This window comes from Dysidea avara, chromosome 8 (assembly GCF_963678975.1).
Source record: "Dysidea avara chromosome 8, odDysAvar1.4, whole genome shotgun sequence".
Lineage (NCBI taxonomy): Eukaryota > Metazoa > Porifera > Demospongiae > Dictyoceratida > Dysideidae > Dysidea > Dysidea avara.
Genome location: NC_089279.1, coordinates 26,065,810 through 26,084,155, shown reverse-complemented (window position 1 = coordinate 26,084,155; position 18,346 = coordinate 26,065,810). Strand labels below are relative to the sequence as shown.

General features: G+C 38.1%; 1 protein-coding gene across 3 annotated transcripts; it reads left to right on the top strand.

The window, feature by feature from the left end:
* The first annotated feature begins 2,738 nt into the window (after positions 1 to 2,738).
* LOC136263427 (uncharacterized) lies at positions 2,739 to 11,151 on the top strand. Of its 3 annotated transcripts, XM_066057937.1 has the most exons (4): positions 5,706 to 5,880; positions 5,932 to 6,000; positions 9,712 to 10,357; positions 10,603 to 11,151. In XM_066057937.1, exons 3-4 carry the CDS (start codon positions 9,718 to 9,720, stop codon positions 10,971 to 10,973), a joined length of 1,011 nt encoding a protein of 336 aa, XP_065914009.1. In that variant the 5' UTR covers positions 5,706 to 5,880; positions 5,932 to 6,000; positions 9,712 to 9,717; the 3' UTR covers positions 10,974 to 11,151. The 3 variants fall into 3 exon arrangements, with proteins under 3 accessions (XP_065914011.1, XP_065914008.1, XP_065914009.1); XM_066057939.1 differs by lacking the exons at positions 5,706 to 5,880; positions 5,932 to 6,000 and adding an exon at positions 2,739 to 2,956; XM_066057936.1 differs by lacking the exons at positions 5,706 to 5,880; positions 5,932 to 6,000 and adding an exon at positions 3,035 to 3,243.
* Positions 11,152 to 18,346: the final 7,195 nt, after the last annotated feature.

Genomic DNA, 18,346 nt, shown 5'->3' with positions numbered 1-18,346 from the left:
TTATGAGAATGCATGTAGAATTATCAACTTTGGTGGAGTTTATTTCATGGTCCTCTGCAAATTCTGGTATGTACACAACTGAAAATTTACAATTTACAAAAATTATGTACACTGAAGCAAACACGCATTGTTACACAGTTCAGTCAGTATTTTCTGGTTGCTTTCTTGTGTCGGCACTATTTAACATGTCGCTAAACTAGGGCCTTGTCGATACACCTTGACCATGGTTTTTCTAAGGGTGTCTTGTTAGTACTGTACTTGATATTAGCTACAGTTTTGTAAGCTACACTATTAATAGTGAGTAATGATAGACCTACAATTGTCAACATTTTATGTTGGCACTTGGGCACAGGAGGTGTTACACCCTAAAAACAACAGCTATGGTGAACAGTCAGTATGCGTGCTGCATTTGTGTGAAAAAAGCTGGTCTACAATACCAAAGGAACTACAAAGTTGTGTAGAATGTTGTAAGAGCTCACCATAAGAGTATTGCAACTTGGCAAACACATAATTTGCCTTGATTGTATGATTGAAGAAATATGTGGGGAAAAGTGGTCTTATTGCCTATGGCGGCAGGTTTGATTTTTCACCATGAACACAAAGCTACATGAATACACTATCAAATTGTTACTGTCAAAATCGGCTCAGCCAGGCTTGAGTGGTCTGCTTTTGCTGCATAGCTGCTTTCCCAAGCCCAGTGGACTTCCTTGTATTTTGAGGTCCATAATTTGGCCTAATTCATCCCTACACAGTTCTCTTTCTTTTTAAAAATAACCTCTATATTGGAACATGCCTGATACGATTAACCTTGAGTTAAAAGCTATCTAAAATGGCAGGAAACTTAGCTGTTGGGTACTTGTACAGTAGATGATCTGGAAGGTAAGAAATTGGTGTGAAACGTATGAAAATTTGGCACCAATAGCTTCAACCATTGGCGAGCTGCAACGCTCTAAATACTTCAGTGTAAACCGACATTTCTCAATACTTTTAAATAGGCAATAAGACCAGTTTTCCCATGAAACAGTCACATATAAAGATACAAGAAATATCCCTCTCTTATATATACCTGTCCCATCCTAAAGTAACATATGATGCATACATAAACTGTATATACAGGTGTGTGCACATATAATTTGAAAGCCTGCAGGATAGTACATGATGTATTTGTGCTGTGTGTTACATTTGGACACTGGCTTTAGTTAGTTTAGTGTGAAAAAGTACATGACATGCTTTAATGTTACCATGTATTGTTTTATGCAGCAAATACAAAACATATTCACAAAATACTTCTACTCACAAGTATACTTGGTAATCAATATAGTTACATGCCTGACAAATAATGTATCAATGAGGACTGGTGTTTGAATATGTAGAGCACAAGTTGAAGAAACATTGGCATCTTGATACCATCAACATATTTATTACAAATCTGTATGAATGCAGGGGTGTTACCTGCTGAAATTGTGGTAATTTCCAACTAATTTCCAGTGTGATATCTTACTGAACATAGGACTATTCTCTTGTCATCTTTTCTAACATACACTACTTAACATCTTAAGCAGCTAGGCTGTAGGACCATGCACTGAACCCTGTAGACCTTCAGCACTTGTGCTTTAATAAATAAATAAATTCCCCTTGTTCTGTAATAGTGTCGATTGCATGTGATCTTTAATCATGTGTTGACTGTGTACACAAATATCATCATGGAGATCAATACAAGTCATTTACTGTATACCATACATATACGTATATGCTGTGAATTGTTTCATGGTAATGTTGGTAAACTGTAGTTATACTGCTTTTATGTCCATTCTTCACTATACTGTACACAACTTGTACCTGAGTAGGTAGTAAATATTGAGTCATTATTTCCGTAGTCGGGTGGAGTTCCATTGCATGCCTCTGACAAATATGGATTATTGTAATTTAAGTAGTTACCTTTTTTTTTCCCTTTCTTTTTTCTGTAAGTAAAGCTTTTGTTTTCTGTTTTGTAAGTAGTTAAGTAATTAATTGTAATTAATGTTATGGCTGGCAGCACAGGTTGCTACCAGACCATCAGCATACACCCTTTTCTTTTTGTATCTCCTTCCTTGTGTCACTTCGCCCTTGTATATGCTGTAAAGTCTTGGAGCATAAATCAACGTTGAAACCGGGTCACTACCGCTGACCCGGATGACCCACTGACCCGGATAGCAATCCGGATGTGACCCGAATTGACCCGGATTAATTAAAGCCGAGACGTATTTCGGCTAGTCTCGAGCGAGCAAATGAGTCTACATTTTGAGCGTTCGATTCGTGTTGAGTAAATATTGCAACTTCAGCCTAGCTGTAGGTTGAAGACCAAAAAAAAAAAAAAAAAAAGGTCTTCACCTACTGACAATAGCTACCCCTCACCATAGATATCCTCAGTTTCGTGCTGCATACTGCACTTACTAGCAAATGGGCGTAGCTGAGCGTATGTTGGTAATGCGATAAGTGGGCGTGGCTCACGAAAGAGCTACGCGATAGAGTTTATAAGTTCCACGTCGTCAAACGAGCAATTTCGTTTCTCACGTGATCCAATCCGGGTCAGACCCGGATAAATTGTAAACTGGGTCAGACCCGGATGACCCGGAGAAAATGTGACCCGGATGACCCGACCCGGTTTCAACGCTGGCATAAATATTTCGAGGGGCCAAATTTTTCGAGGCTGAGCAAGATAAATATTTCGTTGGTATATAGCTAACCCCCAAAACCGCGAAATCAGCGAAAAATTTCCCCCTCGAAGTATTCGGTAGACAGTTGTAACTCGTCCGAGAGTCGTCCTTTCGTTATCCTTCGTCCGAGACTGCCATACGTCCTTGGTGGCACCATAGATAATATACGGCTATCTATGGTGGCACCCATTACAGTGCTCCGAATAAGAGGCGCTACTATGAGTAATAAGCATCAGAAAAATGAATCACCATAGACTCAGGTATGTCAACTTTAAATTAGTGTACGCATATCTGTGTGACATGCTTGCATGCCTGGTATGTAATGCGTACGGCTTCAGTATGAAGTGGTATGGCTACATTATCTGGTATGAAAAAAAATACGCACAAGCCGGCTTTTTACCAGTGTTGCTCATCGTGAAGTCAAGGAAAATAGCCGATACCACGAATGAATACTCTAAGAGGTCTCTTCCGATGCGGCCTGCTACTAGCAGTAGCAAGTGCTTTTGGTGTAATAGGTTTAATGGGCGTCGGTTACAACCGTACAATGGTAAGAATATAGCTACGTAGAGTACTCGGGGGATATGTTTTTTTTAATTATTATTATTATTAGTGCTTTATATACAGTATGAGACACTTAATTTGGAAGTATTGCTGTGACCTGAGTCTGGTATCTTGTACTACTTGTAGGTAAAGGTGCAATCATGTATAGTTACTATCCTAAATTTTCAAAAAAACTGAAAAAATGTACTAGCTAGCATGGAGTAGACTCTATGATGTATTCTTTGTAGCACATGCTAATTGGAATTATGAGACATGCACTCTGGCCTCCTATTATGAGACGCCATGTTCATATGTAAATTATTTTGGTACAGATTTTGATAATTGCTCTAAGAATGGTAGAAAAGCATGGGCAGACATGCAGTGAAAACGGTTTTGTGGACTGATGTTCCTTTTTAGTCTGGCATAGCCTAGCTGACCCTCACGAGGGTCTGGCTACACCAGACTAAATGTTTTTACAGTCTAAGTAGCGTAAGTGACTGATTATCGAACAAAGTTTATACTTTACTTCATTAATATCTCCAGGAAAGTAGTATCAACCTCGACTTTTCACTAGGAGGCAGTGCCTTTCTTGTAGAATACCTCACGTAAGTTTGAGTAATAGTATCCGATTAGTGTCCGTGTTATGAGTGGATTCCTGCATTCCGTAAAATATGAATTATCGAACACCGATACCTATTATTGAATGCCCATTAATTTGCGTTAATCAATTATCGAATGTTTTGCACCTTTTCTACTGTGGTGACTTCAGTGCACCCTACACACTCTTAATTATTATATCAATGTGTTATCTGAAGTACCATGACACTGTAACTGAAGTATAGTTTTGATACAAGCATGCACTTGTGAGTTACAACAGCGAATCATTTAGTGTATAATGCGTACAGTGAAAAATCAGCACATTACGACCAATAACACAGTCTTATCATCCTTGTTTACAACAACCCCTTCTGTACAGTCTTCATGGATACATCTTTTACTCAGGTAAATGACAAGCAGTCAGCCCAATTCCGCCGCCAAAGTCACGCTCGAGTTGTACTTCTTTCACGGCGATTCCTGTGTTCTTTTTCTTCATTTCTTCGTCAGTGGTGATGAGTACCAAGGCTGCTGTGATGTCCACACATAAACTCTAAAGGATGGAAAGCTCATTAAGAATAGGCTGCACTATTGGAATTCTCCATATAAACACCTTACGAGTATGCGAAATAAAATTGTAAACTTCCGAATACGTCACGTGATTTTTATGTTCGATAACAGATACCGTTCGATAATAGGTCACTTACGCTAAGCAGTCTATTGGCAAAACTGTTCCCATTAAATGATAAAAAATTTACACTTGTAAATTATCATCCAACCGGCTATGTGGTTGACTCATAATTACCATTTTGCAAGGTGACATTTCCCAAATCTGCAGGTGTAAATAATGAACCCATAATTGGTACTGTCTCGCAATACCCATGAAAATGGATTGTATATAATTACGTAATTAACACCAGTTAACGTTCAGTTTAGTTATCACATGCTGGTGCGGCTATATGTAGAGTACGTGCTAAGCACTAAGCCCTGCTGGTGTGTTCAGGTTTTACATTATTGTAATAGTATTTCATCCTCTCAGAGAATTTTCTTTGCTAGATCATGTAAAGAGTGGGTGGACTCAGCCAAGTTACTTACCCCTTGTTAATTATATTGTACATGTGATTGTCAAATTATTATTCTCATTAACTGTACTTTGTAGATGGTTTATTTCTGTAAGCACACCTTCCTTGCCATGCCCATGCAAGTCCCTTTTGTGATCCTGTTTGGTGGTATGTGTCCAAGTGCCATTTATTTATTTTGGGTTTTTTTGTATGTACACTTTCTGCATCATTTATCAATGATTCCTCACATCACCATTATATAGCCATCACATCACTTCATTGTTAGCCTGCAGTGGCACAACACAAAAATTGTACACTTTTCATAAAAGCATGAAGATTTCCACATAAGTAGTACTCCTCATGGCATAAATTTTTGATATAGTGCCATCGCAGATTTGACCTTTGGCAAACTTTATGGTCATTTTCGCCCAGAAATTTGATGATTTCTGTCTTAATCTCCCTAAGGCATTAATTAACTTGTTAAAACGTGGTACCAAAATATAGATCTTGTTGAACTAGACAACTTAGTTTTTATTTGAAGTTCATAGGTGATATCATTCCAAAGTTATGATCATTTATATTACCCATGAATTTTGAGATAATTTACCTCCCCATGGGTATAATTTATACCCTAAGGGCAGATAAACTCAAATAATTTTATAGCTACTAAAACCATTCATAACTTTAAGGCCAGCATTTATTAATTCCTTGTTTCCCATCACCCGCCCGCATACCACTTTGCTTTCCGCATTGGTAATTATTATTGTAATTAGTATTTAGAAATACGAAATATTTCTGTGTTCTTACGGTGATTTCTGCTATATGTTCGAGAATATTATTTGCCACGTGGCTATGTCGTTTAGTAAGACTATTATTGTTTACACAAGAAACTGTACAAATGTACATAAGCGTGCAAGTTACAATTGTATTAGGAAGGGTGATAGTTCCATGGACTATTGTGGATTTCCACGAAGAAAACGTGACATTCAGTGAGTTCTTTTCTTGTATAAAGGCTGGACAATACCATATTGAAGTAACAGAGGAATTAAAGAGAGCGAGGTTACTAAAAACGTTTGTAGGGAACAAGATAGACGCTCTGGAGATGTAAGGTATGTTATAGAGATGTATTTGAAACTGGCTGTAAATTATTACTTTTCAGTGTATTGTATTGTATTGTAGATAAACTAACTTGTGTTTTACCGCAGTTTTTTGTAAGTATCATTTTAAGGTTTGACAGTAGTTGTTAATTAAAAGTACAAAATAATAAAATTTTAGTTATTAATAATAATAACCGCCCGCCCTCACTAGTTGATTGGTTTCAAAGTGACGGGAAACAAGGAATCTTATTATGTTGGCCTAAAATGGAACTACGCATTAACTTCAATTAAAAACAAAGTTGTTTTCAGTTAAAAAGAAGTAGTGAATACTATGGCCAATACTGTACATTTTTAGTGACTGTCACTAAGAATTTCCAGTGACATTCACTATTTGCCACAGTATTCACTAGCTACTTATTTTTGACTGTGTACAAGACCTTTACTTTGGTACCATGTTTTAACACTTCAATCATGAAATTTCCTCAAGACAGAAATGGTTGATTTTCTGTGCAAAAGTGGCCATAGAGGTCACCAAAAGTCAAATCTGTGATGGCACCATGTTAATGATGTGATAGGACTGATGACATCACAAAACACAATTAATAAGGGGCTGTTACGTGAACTAATTTCATGTTGTTAAATATACCCCCTAGAAGTTATAAATTACTTGTATGTGGGATGAATTAATAAATTAACGTCTTCCCCCCTGAGTATTTAGCTACATTCTGCATTAGTTTGCAGATCCATAGTCTTATGGGAAGTGGGACTGCTCTGATTCAGCTTCCTCCATCAAAGGTTCGTTATTAGGTCTAGAGCCAGGGCTAGAACAAAGCTACCTCCTCTGGGAACTGCTAGAAGCTCCTTCACTAACTGGACTCTTTGAAATAGGTCTACCACGACTACGAATTAATTCTGACAGAGTTTTCTGGTAGTGAGACTGAGACATAAGTTAACTCTCTGCAGCTGCACAGTTCTTCAATTATTTTCTAACACGAATTACACGTGAGGTGTACGTAGCTTATTATCACTTTAAGCGCCTCTAATATTATCTATATAATAATTCTATAACTCTTTTCCGGCACTGCCCCGTCGTTCTTGGTCGGATTCCAATAGGATCGGTACCATTCAATTCTAAAATTTGAGGCGCATCTTTTGATCCGGGATTGGTGGCGATTCGTTGAACTACGGGAAATATCCTTTAAACCACCGTAGCTACCCGAAGAAGACACGAATGTGTCCAAAACTTTCTGGAGACCTTTATTATGTTACCAGTCTTCCCCATCCCAGCTTACACCAGACGTTTCTCTCCCCCTGTGGACCACAGAAATAGAAACGGAAAATCGAGGCAGTAAAATTTTTAAACAAAAACTCCTCCCTGGTTTTTCCCCCGATTAGCTTCAAACTCGCTAGACCAACTACCCATCCAAAACAATGTGTCATAAGGTGGCTTTCGTGTCTGTCATTACGTGCTAACCTTGGTTGCGAGATACTTCTCACTGTCAATGGCCATTATAAGTTTACGATACGCGTGTACGGCGTTCCAGTATACACGCGTTGCCAATAGAAAATCAGATGACGTATTGGTCTAAAAGCTTACAATGAAATAGGATCAATCACTTTTTCATGATTTAACCAATCACATCAGCAAATTTGATCATGTGATCTGGTGTGTATGCTATCATCCGGCCACTAATAAAGATTTTTTGTATCACACCCACCAGTATAAAAGGAGAGTTTCGTAGTGGGTGTGGCAAGTCTATGAGCTATGATCAGGCTACTTGACAGTCTACAGAGGGAAGACTCACCGGGAATACACACTCTGCACCCTGCTGTGCTGTCCACTACAAGGATGGACGTCCTGAGGCCCACATCACTGTGCACTGGATGAAGTATTTGCCGACTGCGACACGAATACAAGCAGATCAGTGACTACAGATAGACTTATTAAGGAGGATTACCAGCAACACCACTGCAAGGGAGAAGGAAACAGTCGTAATGGGTGTGGCAATTTAACGAGCTATGATCACTCCAATCAGGCTGCCTAACAGGAAGATTCGCCATTATGAGAGAGGAAGAACGGAAGATTACGTTCAACTACTCTAATTGTACATACATCTACCTTACCAGGCTACGAATCGTGGACAATATGTGACCGTATTTGCGAAAAGGAGTCTTCCGCACACATCTGATTTATCAACTTTGATGACTCATAACTTTTGAGTGGAAAAGGCTATTGACTTGAAATTTAGTCTAAAGTGAGCATCAACATAGCTTAGTGGATGGATAAAGTTTCAGGTTAATGTGTTTCTTGAGTGCTGAGTTATGGTCTTCTGAGTTCATAGAATTGGATGTGTGTGGAAGACCTTTTTGCAAATCTGGTCACATATCATGAAGTTGCTGTTGCAGTCTTCAATGTGCAGGGAGACACAGACACATTTTCGCTCCTTGGTAACTCCACAGGGAGAGCTGAAACTTCTAGAAGCTCTATTACTTTATCTCCCTTGAACTACCCTAATCGCGATATCTACCCTAATAGAACACACACAACCTCTCTACGAACAATCAATTTTCAATCAGTCAATCTCTCTAGATTAACCACTCTTCATATGAAGGATTCATCTTGGTAATGCACCTTGATTCGGAAAGCAACAAAATACAACTCTTCTCTATCCAAGTCCACACGGTTGTGTTGACCTTGCTCAGTACAGCTGATAAACTTGAATACCCATACTCAATACTGTAATGCATGCACACTTTGTCGTGCAATAAGTAAACATAGTACCATGACTAGGATGTAGAAATGGAGCTACAATTCAGTTACTCAAATTGACTACGTAAATATACAAAATGTATGCGACAAAAGCAAGTTGAATTAGAACATAGCTCGTTGTGGTGATGCATCAACTATTGGTAAATTGATCCTCATACCACACTCATACACTTTATGTTAGTTCATGCAACATCATCAAAATGAAGTTGAGTACATCCCTACTGCTCAAAACTAATCTTTTTCATGTATGTGCATGGTTGTATTGGGACACATCTTGATACACCACCTTCATGAGAACTGTGTTCTGCATGAGTACTGCACGGATGTGCAGAAATTCCCTAACTCCACCAACATTATAACTAGATGTTAGTGCCACACATAATTGAGGAAATTATGCATGCACATCAGTAGCTAGCGTAATCATGTCTTTGTTGGTATGTAATGATGTGATTACCCTTGATCATTAGTAATGTACAAATTCACACAATAGGACATAACAATAGTCTTAGTATCACGCGCATTTTGCGCGGGTACCACTAGTACTTATAATAATAATGCAAGTTATCTGTTAGGTATATTTAATAAGAAACGTCATTTGTGAATAGTATGTGTGCGGGCATGTGCATATGTGTGTGATAGACAGGTTTTGACATGCTCAATTGCAGTTCTGTAACAGTGTAACATGCTGACTTGGTTGACTCTTGTTTCTTTTGTTTTTAATGATGTCTATTCCCGTCCTTTTATATTTTTATAATTATTTTTACCCTATAATTTGAAATTGTACCATTATATATAATTGTTTGTATATGTATCGCAATAAGAAACTTTCATTTGCATAAACAAAAATCAAGCTAGTAACAGAAAATAGTGCGACATCATTATTGTGTATTATATAAAGCTAAAAACTCCAGATCTAGCTGATGGATTATCATGCACTGCTTGTTCATTCACAGGTGGTGATGAGCCAAGATGAAGCCTCGACTACAGCTTTACAAATGAGTCCAATTGAAAATTCAATTGCAAACATTCCATCAGTGATAGCTAATCAAGGTGCCGACTGGTTAACTATATTTCCTTCACATACTCTGCCCGTGACAGCTAACTCCAGTTGGGTGCGAGATCTTCGACAAGCAACTCGGCTGTCAGGACCACAAATTACACTTGTAGTATGTAGTGAAAAATACCTGGGTGCACTAGCCAACTGGCTTGTTTATGCTGTTTTACAAGCATCTTTACCAGTAAAGAATCTCTTGGTAATGTCACTTGATATTGCTACCCATCAAACATTAACAAATAAAGGTTTTCAGTCAGTTTATATTCCACGATATTCCATTATGCAACCTGATTTTAGATCTAGACATTTTTCTGCTGTATGGATAACAAGGTTGACAGTGATCAGATTACTAAACAGCTGGAAATACAATGTGTTAATTATGGACAGTGATGCCTTGATTCTGAAGGATATACAGTCACTGCTAGACTACTTTGACAACAGTGATATCATAGCATCAACTGGTTTCTATCCAGGTACTTTGCATAGAATGTGGAACACATCATTGTGTATGGGTGTAGCTTTATTTAAAGCCACCCCTGCCACAGGTAAGCCTACATACACGATATATACACCACCTAGCTGTACTATGCTATGCAGTACTAGAAACGAGAAACAAAAATCAGCCTACATTTTTTGAAGGTAGATTGGCTATCTGTTACTTAAAATTTTTACAGGATCTAATCCTCTGATTATATAGCCAAAAACTATAATTAGTTATGAAATGACCAATGTCATTTCTAGTACTGCAATAACAGAAATAATGTGTAGTTAATGCTTTTTTGATATGCAGAGTATTTCTGGCGTATGATGAAGATAAAGACTGAGACTACTGATGATCAGCTGGCTGTGAATTATGTATTCTATTATATGGAGATAAAGTTTAAGCCGTTAAATACTGAGGCATATCAATATTATCAAGGAATCACTAGTAACCCTGTATCACTGCAAGTTACACTGCTGCCAAATAGTGTGATTTGTCGTCACTGCACTGATGATTTAAAGGAAATCACCTATGTATGGCATCCTTATTTCCACAAGTCCGGGAATAATAAAAAAATCCAAATGACTAAAGACAACACCTGGAAGCTGCGGGATAACTGGAACGCAACTTTACAGAACAGTAAGACTGCTAATGAATGGCTCCTGTCAATCATCCAATAGTTGACCACCCGGTAGCCATTCAAATTCTAAATGTTCAACCAGTGTGTTCCCCAAGTATTGTACATACATACATACAGTTAATGTAGCTATATAAAGTAAATATAGACTAACTGGAGTCATTTTTGTATGTATAAAAATAATGTGTAACATATATTGCATGGTTGATACATTTTATGAAAACTGAAAAATTTAAGTACGGCACTCCAATGCATATATCGCATTTCTCACTTTTCTGTATATACAAATTTATATATGTCACAGTGGAGAGTTAAACATGAGATCACTATCTACTCTGTCTCTCTCTAACAGTGACAAATATAATGTTTTGTAGTTGACCCACCATAGTGTCCTACCATTTGTAGTTTTGAATGGACATGGTAGAGCATGGCAGGATACTTTAGCTGTAAACATGATTTTTAACAGTGAATTGGCATAGCTTGTATATGGAAACAGTGCATGGTCACTGTGTTGTGGGTTATATGGCTGGTGCTAATTGGCCAAGTACATTCATGGTCACCCCCCTTGGGATGTAACAATGTAGATCTTCTAACAACCAAAGGACAGATATTCTTTAGGCTCCTTTGATGGCTAGGACATTATGGTCTGACATTTATGCTATTTGGGGTAAGTAGAATTCGAGGTAAACGGGAACGGAAATGACTCACGGAAAACGCCTGATAAAGGTCAAATCATACAGGTTGGACAGGTCGAATTTTACAGCACAATGTCTCTTTGTGGCATTGTTTGAATCCTTTCACTAAAACAATCGAAACACTAATCAGTTGCATTAAAATACTCTAATAGAACAGTCAAAAAATGTTTTGTAAACTATCCCACCAGGGACCCACATTGACGGCCTGTGAATTGATGTGCTATAGCTGTCATAGATTAGGTATATAGACTAGCTAAGTCATCAACATTGAAAGCTAGCTACTACTTTGAAACCATAAAATTTTAAAATATTCAACTATTATTAAACATTAAAATAATACTGATATGAAAACTGAGATTCACAAAGTACTCTAGTTAACTGGAAGTGCCTATTATAGGCTTCGAAAACTGCACCTATATACTGCTTCCAGATAAGAAGTCATATGATTGGAGTATGTATGCAGCACTGGTATGCCTGTCAAGCTAAAGTGGCTCCAAGAGCCCCATGCATGACTGCTCATATAGTCCTTAGTCTCCTCATTGGAGCCATGCATTCTGCTGCCACATGCCCATCATGTGACATTTTCCTGAGGTTGCAGGTACAACTTCTCTCATCTATATGCAGGTACTGTCAGTTAATTAGAATCCTTTTGTAAACTTATAATTCTATGCTATAAGTATTGGTATAAATTTTATGGTTTCATGGGAGTATAGCTAACTTTCAATGTTGATGACTTAGCTAGTCTAAATGCCTAATCTATGACAGCTATAGCCCATCAATTCACAGGCCATCAATGTGGGTACCGGTAACAAAACATTTTTTGACTACTCTATTAGAGTATTTTTACTACAGCTGACTGCTCTATTAGAGTGTTTCAATCATTTAGCAGAAGAATTCAACAATGCTGCAAAGAAGCATTGTGCTATAAAATCCAACCTTTATAATGGCATGATGACCTTTATCAGGAATTTTCTGCTTTCCAATCCCATTTCCGCTTTCCGTTCCCGTCCTGTTCCTGTTTTCCTAGAATTCTACTTAGCTACCCTGCTATTTGTATAGCAAATGTCCAGTGTCTGACTATTATATTTGTCTCTGGACTGCTACATACTGTATTAATTGTAAACCATACCAAGAGTACATCAAGACACACGGTAGTGTGTCGTGCGGCCCAAGAAGCCGGCGCGTAACACCCATGAGTATATTGACAGGAAGAAAGAAAACGCAATTTTCGCACCTCCGTAGCTCTGTGCTTCCTTGATGAAACAAGACGATATTTGTTGTGTACATGCCCTCCAACTTCAGCACTCCACATTCCAAATTTGAGCGAAGTAGCTTCACGCGTTCCCGAGATATGCGACTTCACAAATTGGCTCAGTTTCTTCGTTTTTGTTTTCTTCTTATTTTTCTTCCTCTTTTCGCACACTTACAAAAACTGCTATAAAACGCGAACGCCATATCCGATTGCCTTGAAATGTGGCACACAGAAGGGGGGTATAAAGGCGCATCTCGGTACCACCTTTGGCTGGAATACGATAAACAGGCAAAGAGTTATGAGTGATTATTCAAACCGCGTATGGGAAGAAGCTGAAAATCGGTGGGTGAATAGGTTAACTATTGAACCTCACACCTTTTGTGGTTTGAAAGAAATCGAGCTAAAAACCAGCAAGATACAACGAAAAAACCAACAGTGTGTAACAATTACGCAATCGAGATTAGTTAATAAAAAAACGACTGCTTGCCACGCCTACCAGATAAACCGCTTGGGGTAATGTTTTGAAAATCGTTGTACAGATGGAGTAATCATCTTAGAAAAGCTCATCAATGGTGTAGAAGAATCAGACTTAAAGCCACGGAGTTATAACACGAAATCCAACTTGGTGTAGCAAGTGCGAGATCGAGATACTCTAATAGAGCAGTCACCCTGAAGAGAATTCAAGAGATTAGCTAGAAACAAGAAATCTGTATAGAGATCAGCTACACACAAGTCACCCTGTAGAGAGATCAGCTAGAAGAAGTTAGCTTGTAGGGAGTTCATGCAACTATGGAAAGAGATAGTTCAGCTATAAGAAATCACCTTGTAGAGTTCAGCTAAAAAGAAACCACCATGTAAAGAGTTCAGCTACAAACAAATCGCCCTGTAGAGAGATCAATAGAAGAAGTTACCTTGCAGAGAATTCAGCTACAAACAAATCTCCCTGTGGAGAGATTAGCTTGAAGAAGTTACCTTGTAGAGAGTTCAGCTTTAAACAAATCACCCTGTAGAAAGATCAGCTAGAAGAAGTCATCTTGTAGAGAGTTCAGTTACAAAGAAACCACCATGTAGAGAGCTCAGCTACAAACTAGTGACCTTGTAGAGACATCAGCTAGAAGAAGTTACCTTGTAGAGAGTTCAGCTTCAAACAAATCGCCCTGTAGAAAGATCAGCTAGAAGAAGGTACCTTGTATAGAGTTCAGCTACAAAGAAACCATTCATTAAAGAGCTCAGCTGCAAACAAATCACTTGTAGAGAGTTCAGCTACAAACAAATCACCCTGTAGAAAGATCAGCTAGAAGAAGTTACCTTGTAGAGAGTTCAGTTACAAAGAAACCACCATGTAGAGAATTCAGCTACAAACTAGTGACCCTGTAAAGACATCAGCTAGAAGAAGTTACCTTGTAGAGAGTTCAGCTACAAAGAAACCATTCTGTAAAGAGTTCAGCTGCAAATAAATCACCTATACATAATTCAGCTACAAACAAATCACCCTGTAGAGAGATCAGCTAGAAGAAGCTATCTTGTAGATAGCTCAGCTACAAACAAATCACCCTGTAGAGAGATCAGCTAGAAGAAGCTATCTTGTAGATAGCTCAGCTACAAACAAATCACCCTGTAGAGAGATCAGCTAGAAGAAGTTACCTTGTAGAGAGTTCAGCTACAAACAAATCACCCTGTAGAAAGATCAGTTAGAAGAAGTCACCTTGTAGAAAGTTCAGTTACAAAGAAACCACCATGTAGAGAGTTCAGCTACAAACTAGTCACCTTGTAGAGACATCAGCTAGAAAAGTTACCTTGTAGAGAGTTTAGCTACAAAGAAACCATTCTGTAAAGAGCTCAGCTGCAAACAAATCACCTGTACAGAATTCAGCTACGAACAAATCACCCTGTAGAGAGATCAGCTAGAAGAAATTACCTTGTAGATAGTTCAGCTACAAACAAATCACCCTGTAGAAAGATCAGTTAGAAGAAGTTACCTTGTAGAGAGTTCAGCTACAAAGAAACCATTTTTTAAAGAGCTCAGCTGCAAACAAATCACCTGTACCAGGGGCGGATCCAGAGTTTGGAAAGAGGGGGGGCACCTTTCTGAAAAACAGTTGAAGACCAAAAAAACTTGCTGAAAACCAGTTGAAGACCAAAAAAAAAAAAAAAAAGGTCACAACAATAATAGCTAGTTATCCTTACCAACTATATCACGTCTGTTATGTAAAATAAAATCCTATTTATAGCTTCATAGGTAAGCTACACTGCCTCATGAACATTGTGACTGCTTTATTAGAGTAATTGACTGCTCTATTAGAGTATCTCGATCTTGTATGTAATTTCTTGAAGGGGGGGGGGGGCATTTGCCCCAAATGCCCCATCCTGGATCCGCCACTGTGTACAGAATTCAGCTACGAACAAATCACCCGTAGAGAGATCAGCTAGAAGAAGTCACCTTGTCGATAGTTCAGCTACAAACAAATCTCCCCGTAGAGAGATCAGAAGAAATTACCTTGTAGAGAGTTCAGCTACAAAGAAACCACCATGTAGAGAGTTCAGCTGCAAAGAAATCACCCTGTATAAAATTCTGTCACAAACAAATTGTCCTGTAGAAAGATCAGTTACCTTTTAGAGAGTTCAGCTACAAAGAAACCATTCTGTAAAGAGCTCAGCTGCAAACAAATCACCTGTACTGAATTCAGCTACAAACAATTCACCCTGTAAAAAGGTCAGCTAGAAGAAGTTACCTTGTAGATCGTTCAGCTACAAACAATTCACCCTGTAGAGAGAGCATCTAGAAGAAGTCACCTTGTAGAGTGTTCAGTTATAAAGAAACCACCATGGAGATTTCTGTAATCAATATATGTATTATATATATAATTTGTACATTTACTGATAAAATATTTAAAGTGCATCTACTTCATCTTTTCTTCTTCCTGTGGTAAAGAAAAAAAAGATAGGTTAAAAAAAGTCCCAAAGCCGGCCATAGGCTGGCTTTGGGGTATACAAATACAAAAAGAAATGAAATCTAATCCAAAACAGCCATGCTGTAAAAAAAGTGTGCGGCCCTCAAAAAGGCTATAGTGAAGAAAGATGTGAAATCCAAGGAAATTGGCACAAAATTCACCTGAATTGTCATTATTAAAATTTTTACCATTAACCTACCATTACAGCCATTTCTTGGCCGCCACCTTGGATTTCACATTTTTTTTCACCATAGCCTTTTTGAGGGCCGCACACTTTTTTTACAGCTTGGCTGTTTTGGATTAGATATTATTTACTCTAATAAAAGCAGTCACATTGAAATGAAATGCTCAAATATAGCAACCAGCTAGGGAATTCAAGACTATTTGAAGAATGAAAATGGTCTGATACAGCAATAACCTGGCCAATTGTGGTGGCATAATTTGGGACAATTCTCAAAAGCATAATAGGTGATTGTTTGAGCACTGCTCAAAAGCATAATGCTCAATTTTTGGAGCATAATAGCCTCATGCCTACAATTAAGTTAGCTTGAGAGGATGTATAAAGTGACTTGTTTATAGCTGAGCTCTCTACAGAGTTACTTGCATGTTTGCAGCTGATCTCTATAGGGTGACTTGTTTATATAGATGAACTCTCTACTGGGTAGTTTCTTTGTAGCTGAACTCTCTCCACAGTGCCTTCTTTGTAGCTGAACTCTCTAGAGAGTGACTTGTTTGTAGCTGAACTCTCTACAGGGTGCATGACTTGTTTACAGTTGAACTCTCTTCAGTGTGACTTGTAATGTTCTGAATCGCTACAGCGATATAATTATTTGTAGCTGAACTCTCTACAGGGTAATTACTTGTAGCTGAACTGCATGTCTATAAGATCAACTGTTTGCAGCTGAACTCCCTATACAGAATAACTTGCAATATAATAGAAAATTCTATAATGAAGGAAGTCATAACGTAGCTGAATGCTCTATTAGGGTGACTGTTCTATTTTTTTTGTGGTAGTAGTAGTAGTAGTAATGAATGAATACAAACACAAAGAGAAAAACAAGAACAAACACAATATGACAGTCACCATTTAGAAAGCTGGCAGTTCTATTAGAGCATCTCGATCTTGCATTTACTACACGGAGTTGGCTTTTGAATCGTAACTCAGTGGTTTGTAATCCGATTCTTCTGTACTACTGCAAGGACTTTCTATGATGCGTATTACTGATTTTCAGCTCAATGCTCTAAGCGGTTTGCCTGGTAGGAGTGAAAATTATTGGTATTTTTATTCACGAATCTTGATTGCAAAATTGTTACACCTTAATTTTCATGTCATATCTCCATGATCGTCATTTCGATTGCTTTCAAACCACCAAAAGGCACTCCTACAATGGTTGATCTATCCACAAACCAATTTTCAACTCATTCCATGAAGCGGTTTACCCTGTAGGCATGACAACAAATTGATCTTGTTATAAGCTTAGGCGAATAATTGGTCCTAAATCCTGAACCATTCATTGGATATGTACCAAATTTGATACTTGGATTCGCCCTTTATATGTGCCAAATTTCAAGGCGATCGGATTACGCGTTTGTGTTTTATAGCAATTTTTGCAAAGTGTGTGAAAAGATAAAGAAAGAAAAAAAACCAAGAAAAAATCAAAATTTGGCTGCTTGTATATCGGAAATGGCTGGAGCAATTTCCTACAAATTTGGAATCTGGCCTCCTCTAACTGGTGGGTAACTCTGCAGCAAATTTGATTCCAATCGGATAAGGGATCATCGAGATACAAAGGTGTGAAAATGATGTTTTCTTTATTTCTGTCAATAAACCACTGTGTGGCGCGCGCCGGCTTCTTGAGCCGCACGACACACGATAATTTTCTCTCTGTGTGACAGGGGCAGACAACTGCGAATTTAATAGAAACTAACCACTCCATCACAACTTCTGAAACTCCAATAGGTAATCATAATCACCTTCATACTCCTTTCTCCAGTCTTGTTGAACCTCCCAAGGAAAAATCTGATGAACTGTTTAATGTGGTCATGTATGAATCAAAGAATCCCAACCAAACAGTTCAAGAGCCACTAGACTAAAGCATGACATGAAAGCCATGCAAAATGTACTTAATAATATTAATCCTACTTTCTCCAAGTCATCAATTAGGGATTTCCATCAACTGGGAAAATACAACACCTCCAACCCAAAACCCAGACTTATATTAATTAAATTTCTTCGCACCTTTGATGCAACGTTTGTCTTGTCTAAAAGATCTTCAGTACCAAAACAAATTCTAATCAAACCTGTCATGACCAGAGAAGAAAGAGCAATTGAATCAGTCTATCAGAGAACAAGGTAGCAATTAGCTCAGAATGGCACTGACAAGAAGCTTGTCAAGCTAAGAGGAAACAACATTTATGTCAACAAGAGTCTCTTTGGCACAATTGAAAGGTCCGGCAGCACAGAATCATATGTAATGACTCCAGTTACCACCAATGATCATTAAGTTATTAACTTCTA

Coding starts and splice junctions, on each gene's coding strand:
- LOC136263427 (XM_066057936.1), top strand. CDS start 3,142: ATGAATACTCTAAGAGGTCTCTTCCGATGCGGCCTGCTACTAGCAGTA. Junction 3,244..9,711: donor TCGGTTACAACCGTACAATG/GTAAGAATATAG, acceptor GTTCATTCACAG/GTGGTGATGAGCCAAGATGA. Junction 10,358..10,602: donor TAAAGCCACCCCTGCCACAG/GTAAGCCTACAT, acceptor TTTGATATGCAG/AGTATTTCTGGCGTATGATG.